General features: G+C 40.5%; 1 protein-coding gene across 5 annotated transcripts in view; it reads right to left on the minus strand.

Moving 5' to 3' along the window:
- Nucleotides 1-14099, minus strand: part of LOC109138772 (CUB and sushi domain-containing protein 3) — a 205529-nt gene that overhangs the window by 42907 nt on the left and 148523 nt on the right. For 3 of the 5 annotated variants that reach the window (XM_027287059.1, XM_027287058.1, XM_027287057.1), the window contains 10 exons: nt 13111-13299; nt 12603-12761; nt 11128-11316; nt 8572-8757; nt 7554-7748; nt 6695-6868; nt 4863-5036; nt 4024-4197; nt 1588-1773; nt 362-535 (listed from right to left, as the gene is read on the minus strand). In XM_027287059.1, coding sequence (XP_027142860.1) covers nt 362-535; nt 1588-1773; nt 4024-4197; nt 4863-5036; nt 6695-6868; nt 7554-7748; nt 8572-8757; nt 11128-11316; nt 12603-12761; nt 13111-13299 — 1800 coding nt within the window. The remainder of the gene's footprint in view (nt 1-361; nt 536-1587; nt 1774-4023; nt 4198-4862; nt 5037-6694; nt 6869-7553; nt 7749-8571; nt 8758-11127; nt 11317-12602; nt 12762-13110; nt 13300-14099) is intronic. The other 2 variants (XM_027287060.1, XM_019260084.2) reach the window with 1 other exon arrangement.

Genomic DNA, 14099 nt, shown 5'->3' on the forward strand with positions numbered 1-14099 from the left:
AGGCTTGCAAGTAAAACTAATATGCCAGGCCACATCATGTCACTAATTTACAACCATCCCTTTTGGAAGCAGTTGAAGTCTCCAAAACCACACTGCTGAAAGGGATGAGAAAACATGTTTTATGTTTTGTCATTTGGGTAAACTGAATCTTGAAACACAACCCTTTTCATTCATTTAGACAATCTGTGTAGGAAGTACAGAATTTAATTGAAAGAAACAAAACAACCACCAGTCCCTAATATGATTCTCTTATGACTGACATAAGGAAGAGGCAGACTTAGGGAGACTTATGTTTCTCTCTGGGGATGTGTGCAGACTTGCTTGTGTGTATGCATGATTACTTTTGTGTGCGTTTGTGTACCTGAGCAGTGGGGCAGCGGACCGCTCCAGTGTCCGTTTAGCTGACAGGTGAGTGATGAGTCTCCTATGAGCTGCCGGTCTCCAGAGCAAGAATAGCGCACCGTGGAGCCAAATGTAAACTTCTCCCCACTCATCACTCCGTAGGGAGGTGTACCTGGGTTGCCACAGTCCACCTCTGCATGACAGAAGTGATGAAGGGAAATAAGATTATCAATGGATGAGTGAATGGATGAACAGATTAGTGCTGCATGACTCAGCACACTTGATAAAAATCACAACTCACATTTTTATTGGTGTTGCTGACACACCCTGTTCTTTTTTACTGTTAACCCTGAACCATTTGTGGAGATGACTGTGCTTTTCACTATCAACTATTTCATTGTCATAATAATCTTTCACAAAAAATGATTAGTTGTACCATTGTATAGACTTTCTTTGTCACTTTATTATTCTTTTGACCTCAACATATGTGGGAGCTGTCATCAGCTTAGTGTCATAATGCAAAGTAAATTTCTGTAATTTTGTGAAGCTAATTTCTTAACAAAGAGTCAGTGATGCCTGGGGCCGTGAATAAAAATTTAAGACAGACACGCCTGTGTATCTATTTAATTACTATTTTGTTTGATAAAATAAATGCTGTGTGTCATCTCTCTGCCATGAAATGTTTTCTGAGCCTGTGTGCAAAATGTAGAAGTTTACTTAAGATCACTTCACTTAAAAAGTGGTCATTAATGTTGGCGTCCTCACAGAAAAATAGGGTGCACAATGAGCCAGGTGTTACAGAGCAACATTTCAACCTCGGATAACCCCTACAGTTCATAGATGGTTGTTATAATTTGAGCGCTTGGTTTTGTGGGAACATTAGCTATAGCCTGAACAACTGGTACTATGACAGTTTCCCCATTTCTCAATTAAGAACCGCGCAACATAACCATAAGCCACTGGGGCATTAAACATTACACAGATGTTCTCAGTCACAGCATTTAGCAACGTGTCTCAACTCTAGAAGCAAATGAGGACACAAACAAGGTTGTGGACAATCAATTGAGATGAAACTTTTCTCTTTTTGCATCTCTTACTAAGCATACTAATTAACTGTTGCCTAAAATGCACTTGTTACAGAGAAAGATGGATAGGTGGATGCACAGTGGATAATAACAGCAATAATATTAACAAGATTTATCAGTTGATTGGTGAGGTAATATGAAAAGTAATTGTACACTGTACCGATGCATTCTGGTAGAGGTTTGTCCCAGTGGCCCACTGGCTGACAGGTGAGCACTGACGAGCCGAACAGGTAATATCCTGGATTACAGTCGTAGAAGACCACGCTGCCGAATGTAAAGTTACCGTGCTCAATCTTACTTTCCCGAATAGAATTGGGAGGGATGCCTGGATCTGTGCAGTTTACCACTGGATGAAAAAGAAAAGAAAAAATACAGTTATGCCAACATGAATTATTCAATTAGTTTAATCATAATGGGAGAATACAGACAGCAGAATACTGACAGCGGTCCAATTAATTTTTATTGCTGCAAGGATATTTCAGGAAAGACAAACGTTTTCAATGCAAATTACTGCTGGAGCTGCACAGTCAAATGATTACTTGTTGAACTGAAGGTTGAAAAAAGACCTTACCCTGCATTGCTGTTGCCCTGAGTGCAGTCATGTCTATGTCTATTTATGTATTGACCAACTTATCCACATGCTTTTATCTTACACAATACACAATATCTTACGCTGCAATATTGTAATGATAACTTAATGGGTTCATGCACATCCTTTCATTGTGGTTTGCAGTGATAATGTAAATTCATTATTGATGTGTGGTTCAGGATATTATTTTTACTAGAACCAAAGTGAACCATTAATTCTTGACAGTGTTTCTGTACCATCTTATGAATACTGTATTTACAATCACCTCTGTACAGTACATAATGTTATACGGCACTATAGGTCATATAAATTCACTGCACAGCAGGAGATGACAAATTAACATACAGTGATTCTTAACTATGCCACCATACAGTACATACTGTATAGCTACTGCTCTGTAAAGGTTTTGTCATAATATTTACATTATTTATGTGTGATGGATTTCTATAATTGCCTAAATTATATGTACTATAGCCATGTATATCAGGTTAACATTATCTAGACTAGTTGTATTCTGTCATGAATAAATTTACATTTTAACATGGCACTGGTGTGGAAAACATTCTGCCTGGTTGACTCCACCCAGTATCATCGCTGGGACTCTTCTTTTCTGAATGCCGTGCAGCCTTTTTTTTTCTTTTTCGGTTGGCCTCATTTGCATAAATGTTATCTGCTCACTTGTGAGTTAATAATAGAACTGTTGATATGATCTGATTAGTGGCTTTGTTCTGTTTACTCTACAAACAGGGAGGTAAGTGAGTCCAAGCTATATTTAAACATTGTCAGTAAATATAATAATTGTCATACTTGCTGTTCAAAACAGCAGAACCAAAGGCACATCTACTGTCACTAATTCACAACCATCCCTTTTGGAAGCAGTTGAACTCTCCAAAACCACACTGCTGACAGCGTGGTTTAAACAGCTGAAAGTAGATTAGGGTGAAATTAGAGCAACACCAAATTAAATCAATAATGCAAATGTGAGAAAAAGCTGACTTTATGTGAGAAACTTTTAGTGGGAACAAACATTTTGTTTAGTTAGTTACACAAAACTTCTAGATTGCTGGCAATTGTAAACACACCACTAATGAGTATAACCTGGGCAAACTAAAATTGGAGACAACTAAAACACAGCAACCATCTGACAGTGCCAAGAAGATGTCTTCCAGAATGTACTGAGCTTTCTTTCCTTCAAAAGTGATCTCTCCATGCAGCAAGCCCCTTGTTAAAAACTGGCAGAAAAATTGGGGAAACAAATCCCCATTTACCCTCCCCTTTCCATACATTCTGCTGCAAGCTCATTATTGCTGTTTCACGGTTTTTGCTCCGAGGCCAGGGCTCCAGATGTTGCTGCCTAATGCTCTATCTAGAGTGGCCTTTCCCAGTCAAATAGTCAATAGAGATGGATATGTGAACACTACCTCTGTCCATTCTGCTTCTGTTGTCTATGTGTCCTTGCATGCTGGCGGTCACTGGCTGCTGATTTCTGAATGATCATGATATGTCAGCTGGCTGCTGAATTCTTGTGGTCATCATAGCCTCTGATTCCTGAACCATTACAAAGTACCTGCAAAAAACATTTCATTCTGTTCCAACACTTTGGCTGGATCCTACTGCTTGCTGGCAGATACCTGCTCCACTGATGGCTACCTTGATTCACAGGAGCAGAATTAGATAGAAGTGGCCTCTGTTATCAAAAATTCAAACACATCTAGTTGTAGTGATAAACTAAGAGGAACTCTCTTCAGAAATCATCACTGCAGATGGTTAATGAGATGCACATAAATATGATGCATCTGCTGGTTCCAAATTATTGTAGCAATTCTTGCTTTCCCTTCCTGCCTGAGGCAATGTGTGGGGTCTGAGCCTTAACTAAACAGAAGCTGGTAGAAACAAGCAGCTCTTTAGTTCAACTGTCAAGATACATCTGCATCCTTCTGAAACTTTCAGTCAGCCCAGCTGTTATTCATTTATTCATTCTGCAGGAGCTCTGTAGCTGGACCTTACCTCTGCATGTTGGTGGCTGCTGGCTCCATTGGCGGTTCGCCTGGCACTGGGCTGTGAAGGGTCCTTCCAGGGTGTAGCCTTTGTTGCAGGAAAAGCGCACAACGTCATTGTAGTTGAAGCCATCGCCTGTGGTGCGGCCATAGATAGGGCTACCGGGGTGACCACATGTGACAGCTGAAGTTGACACGCATCACCAGGGTACATGTCGGACAGGAGGAGGTAGAGAGGAGGATGGAATATCAAAAGGCAGCACAGATGTGAAGACACAAAGGTAGAGAGAGAGAGAGAAAGACAATTCAATAACAATGATCGATAGGTGATGTACTGTGACACCTATCATAGGAATATCATTATCATACAATTAACCTCAGAGGACAATGGTGGAATTAGGAATCAGGACATGATCGATTAGGGAAGGGTATACAGCACATTTCAGTGCATCAATAGGTGAATAGGAGATTGGGAATCACATTATGGGAATATGTATTGACAATTGGCTTCAGTGCTTTTCAAATGAATGGAGCAGGAAGCTTTTTAACAGTGATTTAAAATAACATTTTTATTCATGATTTATTTAAACAATGAAAACAAATTATCATGTTTTTGACACTTTATTGTTTGGGAATTCAAATTTACATATATTCAAAGTTAACAAATTCAAATTCAGGGATGAAAAACACATCCAAACTCAGCTGTTTTCCATCTGAACGTGTCTATGGTGAGAAATTCTTCTTTGTCACATAAATGTACCCTCAGACATAAACGCACACCCACACACACAATTGCACGGTGACAATTGCAGTCAACCAGGCAGTGAGAATTGATGTTAAAGTACTTACAGATACAAACTGGGAGCTGTCCGGACCAGTTGTGGTCCTGCTGGCAGATCCGTACTGAAGAGCCAATGAGCCTGAATCCAGGGCTGCACTGGTAAACCACTGTGTCTCTATATCCAAAGTTTTCCCCAATCACCTGTCCATTTACGATCTGCTCTGGAACACCGCAGTGACCGGCTACAGGTTGATGGGGGAGCAAAATATACAGTACTATAAACATATTTTACCATTCCATTTTGCTCAATGCTATCTCTTTTTTAACACGGCTATGGATTGCTATACAGAAACTTTACCACAGCAAATAAAGCAGATCCTGTAACACTCCTAGTGTATTTTTTTAAACACTCTGCTGACAGAATAATGTTCTTTTATAGCCAATGTGGAGCTCTATTTTTTGCATTACAAATCACAATGAATTATATCTGTTATTCATGTGGTGCAATACTTTAAATTTCTGTATTAAAATTCTGGCCTGAAGTGGTTGCCACTGGACTGATGGACACCAGTTTCAGGGTAGAAACACAATTTTGATCGTGTTATCATGTTTGTATAACTTTGCATTTTGACAACTATATTATGAAATGAAATGAGGAAACTGGTGATTTAAAAGGTCTTGGAATTATAATACTGGCAAACAAAATTAGTTAGTGTATTCATGAAACATATTGGATTTGGAAAGCATTTTCAGCTCATTATCTCTGAATTATTATTGCTAAATTCATATTGGCTTCAGCTTCACTTGTGGTGATTACTCAGCTTTCCTCATCTACAGTAGACAGAGTGTGTGAATCTCCTCAGAATCTGTGCTAACGCTCCTGCGCGTAATCGTATTACTTTCAGCGACAATAAATCCTTTTCAGAGAGGGGGAATCTTGCTGAGATTTCCACTGCCACTTAAAACCTGGGAAATTGCCACTGACTGTGAGTCTGATTTCCCTAATTCACTCCTGCACCCAGAAACTCAGCCGTGCATTTTATTATTGGACTCCAGTTGAGAGCAGCCAGATTCTATGAAGATAGTGCTGAAGTAGGCGACTATACTGAGAGGTCCTTGGATATGCTAACCCTGACAGTCACTTTGCTAAACAAAAGTGAGGTGCCCTTCTTTTAATGAACTATACCACTCAAGAGCTGAGCTTAAATGCTGGTGCCACAGGGTTGATAAACGGACTAATGCATCTGTCAGGGAAATCGTCACATTCTGCTGCTGAGTGGGTTTGAATACGGCTCAAGTAATTACCTGTGTCTCATTTCTTCCACAGTACAGAGCTGTGATGAGCTGTGGTAAGCTCTGTTGTAGCATATTTTCTTGGTTATATATCTTAACAACAGCTCAGATTGTGCTGGTACAGCTTGGCAAGTGTCTCATAGTTGCAGGCCAGCTGTGCGCTTGCATATTTGACGTTTTAGAAACACCACATTACACTGACTGAGGCATTGCTGTACACCACCACACTCCAATTAACTAAAGGTAGTTGCAAAATGTGATTGCTTTTTTTTTTACCTTATGATCCACAAGGTCTGAAATAGTCTGATATGTGCAAGCCCAAAGGAAAATATAAAGTGGCAGTGTTGAGTACTCACATGATGTCAGGACCAGACAACAAAAACTGGCATCGTTTTAAATATTACAGTATTTGGTCATACACAACTGGCAACAGGAAGTATTATAGCCACCCCCTGCTTCACCATCTGGTTCTATTCTGGGCATGGTGGCACCCGCCAAAAAAAACCCTTACATTCTGTCTGGACTCTGGACATACTATCACCAATGTTTGACACAGGTCAAGACTGTCCTTCATAAAGTTAAAGAGAACATTGTAGATGGTGCTTACCCAGGCAGTGAGTCTCCATCCCACTCCAAAGGCCGGACAAGAGACACTCTCTAACTGTAGATCCACTTAAAACATAACCAAGGTTACAGCTGAAAATGGCTGATGCTCCAAAGGTAGTTTGGGTCCCAATTTTCTTCCCATTAGAAGGAGTGGGCAGATTGCTACAGGAAATGACTGCAATATGATGAAGAGGACCATTAAAAAGAAAAGGGAGGAGATGGAGAGGGCAGGGAAGGAAAAAACAAGAGTAAGAGAGAAAGAGAGGACAAGAGGGAAAGAAAGAGGAGTGGGAAGTTGGCTTACATCTTCAGAGTCAATGGGAGAGCACGGTCATTTACACCCATCTTACCGACCTTAATGCGATAAAAAAGTGACCTGTACTATTTAATGGGGAGGATAATGATAGTGTTTGCCTTTGTCCCAGCATCTTTCATCATGCTGGCTTGCATCTCCTTTTGCCATTGCACGAGCTATTCAGCTTTTTTGCTTCTCAAAACATAGTTCCCATGGCAGCATAGAAAAGCTTTTGTTTCCCATTTCTAGCAGAAATACTATCTATCCTAGACTGAGACGATAACAGGCAAATATTAATAAGTGAAGCACAGAGCTGATGATTAAGTAAGCTATGAATGAGGCATTAACTCAAATTTGTAATGTGACAATCTATGAATGTACTAAAGGTGAGCTAGGACATAGGTTTCAGAATTCCTTTCTCTCCTATCTTTCCTATCAAACACATGCAGTGTGTGGGATGGGACTATATTCTGTATGCATGCATCCACTGATGTTTTTCATAATAATACAATGGCTGAATGAAAATAGAGAGATTTGCATTTGTAAATTTTGTAAAATTACTCACTTTTACACCGAGGCCTCTCGCTCCTCCAACTCCACACCCCATTGGCCAGGCACTGGATGTGGGCGGGGCCAACACGGTAGTATCCAGGATTGCAGGTGAAGATTATTTTAGTTCTGTACTCATAGTGTGAACCATTGACGATCCTCCATTTCCCATGGTCCAGAGAGAAGGAGCTGAGACTAGGGCACATAATGACTGAGCCACAGAACAATAAAAAAAGAGGGAATTGGGTGGAGAGTGGACATCGTTAGTTTTACATTATTCAAATGGGCTGACTTCAATTTCTTTTCTTATCCCTTGTACACACACTGCTAAGTCAAACCCCATAAACATATGTAACAACCCAACAGTGTAGAGGAAATACAAATAGCTGCAAGGAACATTTTAATCAGGACATTAAAGCAATCAGTGTAAAATGTAAATAACTTCTCTGCAGTTATGGCATACAAATGTTCTTCCACAACAAAGTTGTTCATGACTTGGCACTCTCTAAAACCAAATGAGTTTCAAAACAAACACTGATTTTGTTGTGAGACACATATACAGCAGGGAATAGACATTGGTCTCAACAGTAAACAATAGTGTCAATCACTCGTTACACCGTCTTACAGAATTGGAGGAGTTTCACTGGCATGTAAAATACTCACCCCAGCGCCAGCTACTGAATTCCTCTAGATCATTATTCTCCCTTTCATCCATCCGTCTAATCACCATCTGACAAGTTTTTGTAATGAAACCACAACTCATGCTTCAGTTGGGACTGGAGTCCACATTTCATGACACCTTCCCATACAGTAGAGCATCTTGTTAAAACTGTTTAAAAACTATTTTCTTCTGTCTTCAATAGAGCTGTCAAAAACCTTAAATTCAGCATCTCCTCCATAAATCTGTCTTATCCTAATCTTCCACCGTCTCCTTCCCACCACTCAACTTGGGTTCCTGCAGTTCCCCGATTTCTCTAAATCACTCTCCCTCCTCCTCTACATCCTGCCTCCTTCCCCCAACATCCTCTACTCACCGATGCATCGGGGTATCTTGTTGTGGTTGCTCCAGGTGCCGTCTGGCTGGCAGACTGTGGTCGTCAGCTCTTTGGAGGAGAGCCGGTAGCCACTGTTGCAGAAGTAGGTCACCCGTGTGCCGACGGAGTAATCAGCAGCTAGCACACCTCCGTTCACTGGCGCACTGGGCACACCGCATGACACAGCTGCAGGCACCAAGAGGACTATTGTTGACACTCATGTTTATGCACAGTACAGGACACATATTAAAGAGATTTGCAGAGAGACGACTGGTAAACACAGGCACACATATTCATTCAAGAGTCATATTTTTGTGAGCTATACCCATGAATGTACTTCAAAACAGCGCTGGGAGCGCATCTTCTTTGTGGAACACACCCGATGTCAAGTGCTCAATTTATGCAAGTAGCTATTTGTCACTTTGCTATTTTTGGTGGTTACAGCTTTACTGAGTAACCAAAAAGAAATACTTGCTTAACACTGACATTTAAGGGCCTGTAGAATTATGAGAAATAAACCTTATTATTGCAGAAACTTCTCACACAGGTTTAATTAATAACATTATTAAACACTGCATTCGATTTGACTGAGCCAGAGCCAGATACCTGTTATTGTGCATGCTAGTGTTCTGGACAGGCTTATTCTAAGGTAACAAAAACACAACAATTCTTATTTTCAAGTGATTATACACCAATGAAAACATAATTATGAATATTATATTCTATTTGTGCCACATTCTGTCAATAGAGCCCCCTGAATCGTACACACTGGACCTTTAATGGAACGAAGACATCATCAACGAAATGAGTAGCATCTGTGCCTTTTCCTCTACGACGTCTCAAAAAGTTTCAGGGTCACGATGACACGCGGGCAACAACTGCAAAACAATACGCCTACCACATGAGCACAGCTGACATGTTATGCATTAGCATTTAAGAATTTACACCCACTGAGTGCATTTATAATAATGACACAGGGACGCCTGTGTCATGTCACCAAGTCATTTACTGTATATATTATAGGCCAATAAATCCATACAGCTGCTCTTGAAAGCTCACTAGAGAAACCATGACAGTATTATATATATAGGACTGGCCCCTTGAGATGAAATGTATCCAGCCACCTCACACACACTGCCGAGAAGTGTGTTATTTAAATCTTAAAAGGTTCTAGAATAACTTAATGTAAAGAAAGTTACTCAATTGACAAGTAGCTATTCAACCGAGTCAATGACATGTATACAAATAGTTGGGATAATATTTAATTCTTTTTTTCCATTTGTCAAAAAACACACTAAAGACTTACTTTTAATGAAGAACACCTACTTAGAGTGACTAGGACAACCAATAATGTAACCAGCAACAGTAACTTTTCCTGGAAAATATATAAGCAAGACACAGTCACACATAGAAATCCTCCCACGCAGCACTGTGTCCTTGCCCCTACACAGACTGAATCTGGGTTATTATGGCCTCAGAGCTCAAACCAGAAAGAAATCTGAAGCTAGGAGGTGTTTATCATCAGACCAAAGTCAGATGGACCGAATACAGAGGGAGAACTAACATCACTAAATGGGAAAAGGTATGTAAACACACACACACACACACATCATAAAATGGAGCAGGAATGGTAGCTGCACACTGTGATACATCAAAGGTGAGAATCCACCAATATGGCCCGAAGACATTAAATTGGCCCTCACCCCCCTATGAGAGAATCAACATTCGCTCTAATAGACTCTAATCACAACACATTTCTACACTGCAGATGGAAAGTTTCAACGCTGGAAGTTTGAATACTTCATCAAAGCTTAGAAGGTCTAAAACATTACTTTAGATCAGTGTTCTTTGCATGCATGAGCGACTCTGATCGATACATGTATACTGTCAAAATATCATGCATAGATTGAAAAGAATGAAGGCTTGATCATACTGTAATGTCTTGACCATCTACTGGATAGCAGATGGTCAGCATCTGTATGAATATATTAGTTCATTCACAGCCCCAGAATTGATGGTGTGCAGTTATTAAACTAACAGAATGAATCACAGGTGTGAAGTGTTTTTAAATCATTTTAAAGTACATGACATACGTATTTTGATTTTACTGCATCATGATAAAATTCAGTCGAGCGCGCCATCTGTTGCTGTTTGCTGCTGCGTGTGTGTGTCTATGCAATCATGCACACACGTAAATGCACACATCTGACATGCGCGCATCAAAGAACCCAATTAGTTGAGTGAGACCCAACAGCAGCAGACACTGCATGCTAATGGCGAGTTAGCCAAAGTAATTTGAAGAAGTGGAAATTGACAGAAGAAGGGAGGATTGATTTCTGTTTCCTTTCCACCTGACAGGGTGTACTGGCTCTCAATCAGGCTGGATTCAGTTCAGCTGCTAACAACACAGAAATAGAGCTCGGGCTGAGACACTTGGGTGCCTTAAGCGCCTGCCTGTCTGCCTGCTGAGCGTAGGGCAGAGGCGGTGACCAGAAGAACACGAAACGAGACAGGCTGAAGTTGGAAATAAAAGGCTGCCTGGGCTGATGTGCTCACCTTGACATGCGGGAACTGGCACGTCCCAGGCGTAGTAGCCATAGGTGGTCTTCTTGCACACAGCTGTGCCCTTTCCGATGAGCTTGTAGCCCCTGTCGCAGGCCCAGCGCACCATGCTGTTTAGATGACCCCCGGTCTGGCTCACGACAAAGCCATGTTGCGGGGAGTCTGGGGTACTGCAGTACATCGCTATAAAACATTGACAAATTAAGGAACAAGAGAGTGGAGGGGGGGGATGAGTGGCAAGGCAATGGAGAGGAGAGAGAAACAAGAGACAAGAGAGTGAGAATAAAAAAAGGACAGAGAACATGAGATATTCACAAGAGAAAAACAATTAAAAAGGAGAACAAATAAAAATGGATGAGGGGCATTAACAAAGCACCTCTTGAGAAAGACTCAGGTGAACATTTTAGTCACAGTTAGGCCCCATTTTAAATGCAGAAAGATAATGAAGGAAAATGCCTGAGGAGGGTCACATCTATTTAGCCCTCGGGCTGTGTGCCACATAAAGGAAGTCCTCAAAATCACATTATTACAATTCCTCTCTGGCCTATGGGCACGCACACATTCACTTTGCTTTAACACATGCAACACTGGTGCATCCTCCAGTTATTTGTTACCCTTCCATACCCTTCCTTTCTCTCATCTTACAGCCCATCAAACACAAAAAGAGATCAATTTGCTTTCCAGAATCTGAGCACTGAATAGCCGATGGGATAGGAAATCTAAGAGAGGGTTGTGTGCGTCACACATGCTGTCAAACATTGCTTCAAATCAGCATGGGCGAGAGCAAGGATTTAAGACAAAAAGACAAACGCTGGAGTTTAATTCAGTTCCTGTTCAAGTCAATCAAATCAAGGAGGAGTTTTCTTTACAAAATTTATGACACCAACTTGCTTTCACAGTTATGTATTAAATATAATGGAGAGATGCAACATGAAAAATTAATGTCTTTTGTGCTTTTTTTCATTATTATTGATGCATTTCAATGGAAGAAGATTCCCTATGCAGCTCTTGCTTGGCACCACTTGCTTTATTAAAGAGCCAATTAAGAATTTAAACACTATTTTGAAGTGTGAAGTAGCATGGAAGTCTTTCAGTGACATTCTTTCTGCCTGTTCTTTGTGTATATAAAACATCTCTTATACTGAGACATAATTTCTGTGGAAATTCAAAGTATTTTTTGTAAATTCATATTAAAAACTAAATAATACCCCAAAACAATCATAGCATACTGGGATAAAAATCATGGGGTTACACTGAATCCACAGTAAAATACACAAGCTGCAGCAGAGAGGGTTCAATGACTATTTTCCACTTTGTAATGTTCAATTGAAGTGTCACCACACAATGCATTAAATATAAATGCTTGACTTGTAAGCCCATGACTTTCACCACTTTGTTTAGTTTAGAGACTAAACATATTCAAAAGCACCAATAAAAGGAGGAAATATGATTATAAACTGGATACATACTTTGATACTCACCCACGTATCTGATGTGGAAACCACGTCGGTTGGTGCCGTGATCAGAGGACCAGCGCAGTAGGAGCTGGTGGCCTGTGGTGGTCAGGCTGAAGGGTGTCTCAATGTCACCGCTGAGTGATGCCATGCTCTGGCTGTAGATGTTGGGACCTGAACACAAAGACAGAAACACACAGTTTCCCAGAAAAAAGATCTATGTCAGAAACAAGAACTAATGGAGACAGACACGGACATGCATCAATTATTTCACATAATTACATGATATTACAAATAGGCTAGTGAGGACAACACAGTAAAAATATTAGTATTTCTAACTACATCTAACCATGTCATAAACCATGCAGAAAGACTTTCAGCTCTAAGACACAATACCCAGAATGAACGCATGCTTAAAAAATGCTGCAAAACAAAAGAACAAGAAATTATGGCTGTTTTACTGAAATGCACTACTACTAGTAGTACATTTGAACCAAAAAACACAACTTCCAGCAGAACCCACCATCAAATATTTCCAAGATGTCAAACTCTTTTTCTGTCTGAAAGAGTTCGAAATGAAGAGTGATGTTGTAACCCTTCTCCACATTAATCAGCCAGGAGCACATCTGGAGATTGGGGTAGTGTTCAGGGTAGCCTGGACTCAAGATCACCCCGGTTGAGTCAAATCGGACCTCGTGGGCTGGACATTGGACTGGAGGCAGAGAAACAAGATAAGAACAAGGCAGCACTAGAAGTAGACAAAGAGACTGCGAAAGAACAACAGAGAAACAGAAGAGAGGTGAAAGAGGGAGATGGAAAAATCCAGCAGAGGCAGAAAACAGAAAAAAAACATTTTTATAGGGCAGGAAACGGAAGGCAGAATTACAGAAAAGGCTAGATGAGCTGAGCAGGGCTGTCTTCCCTTTCTTCACCCCGATGCTCTGACAGAAGAAATTACATTGAAAAAATAACTAGTCCTGAAAAAATTATATTTCAGCTAGACTGATATTGCACCTAAGGGCTAAGCTGGAGAGTCTGCTGTTGTCACTAAACTCCCCTGATATCAATCTATCAAATAATAATACTCAGTAGGTGAGACAGCCTACTTTGTATAGAAAAAATGTGGTGTGTAAGGCTGTGTGTGTTTTTCTGTGTGTGTGAGTTCATGTGTATTAACTCAGAGCATTCCCTTCATTTCCCGTAGGCTGACATGTCTGAAATAATGACAGGCTGTGTTTCCTTTTCAGAAGTTTCTCTTCTGGGCCACTAGTGAAGAAACATGATGCATATAAAAGGTTAATACGAACAACTGTTCCAGATAAAAAGGTCAGCGGAAACACTGAGACATATATCAAGAAAAAAGAGTTGTAGCAGTATGGATATTCCCGCTGGCGAGTCACTGCAAAAGTTTCAACCAGAACAGCATTTGGCTCAAAGATAACAGGCAGATATGGTCTCCAAAAAGTCAAAGTCAGAAGCAAGAACCAAAAGCTCTCTGTGACACCGAGGTCA

This window comes from Larimichthys crocea, chromosome XIII, assembly GCF_000972845.2.
Source record: "Larimichthys crocea isolate SSNF chromosome XIII, L_crocea_2.0, whole genome shotgun sequence".
Lineage (NCBI taxonomy): Eukaryota > Metazoa > Chordata > Actinopteri > Sciaenidae > Larimichthys > Larimichthys crocea.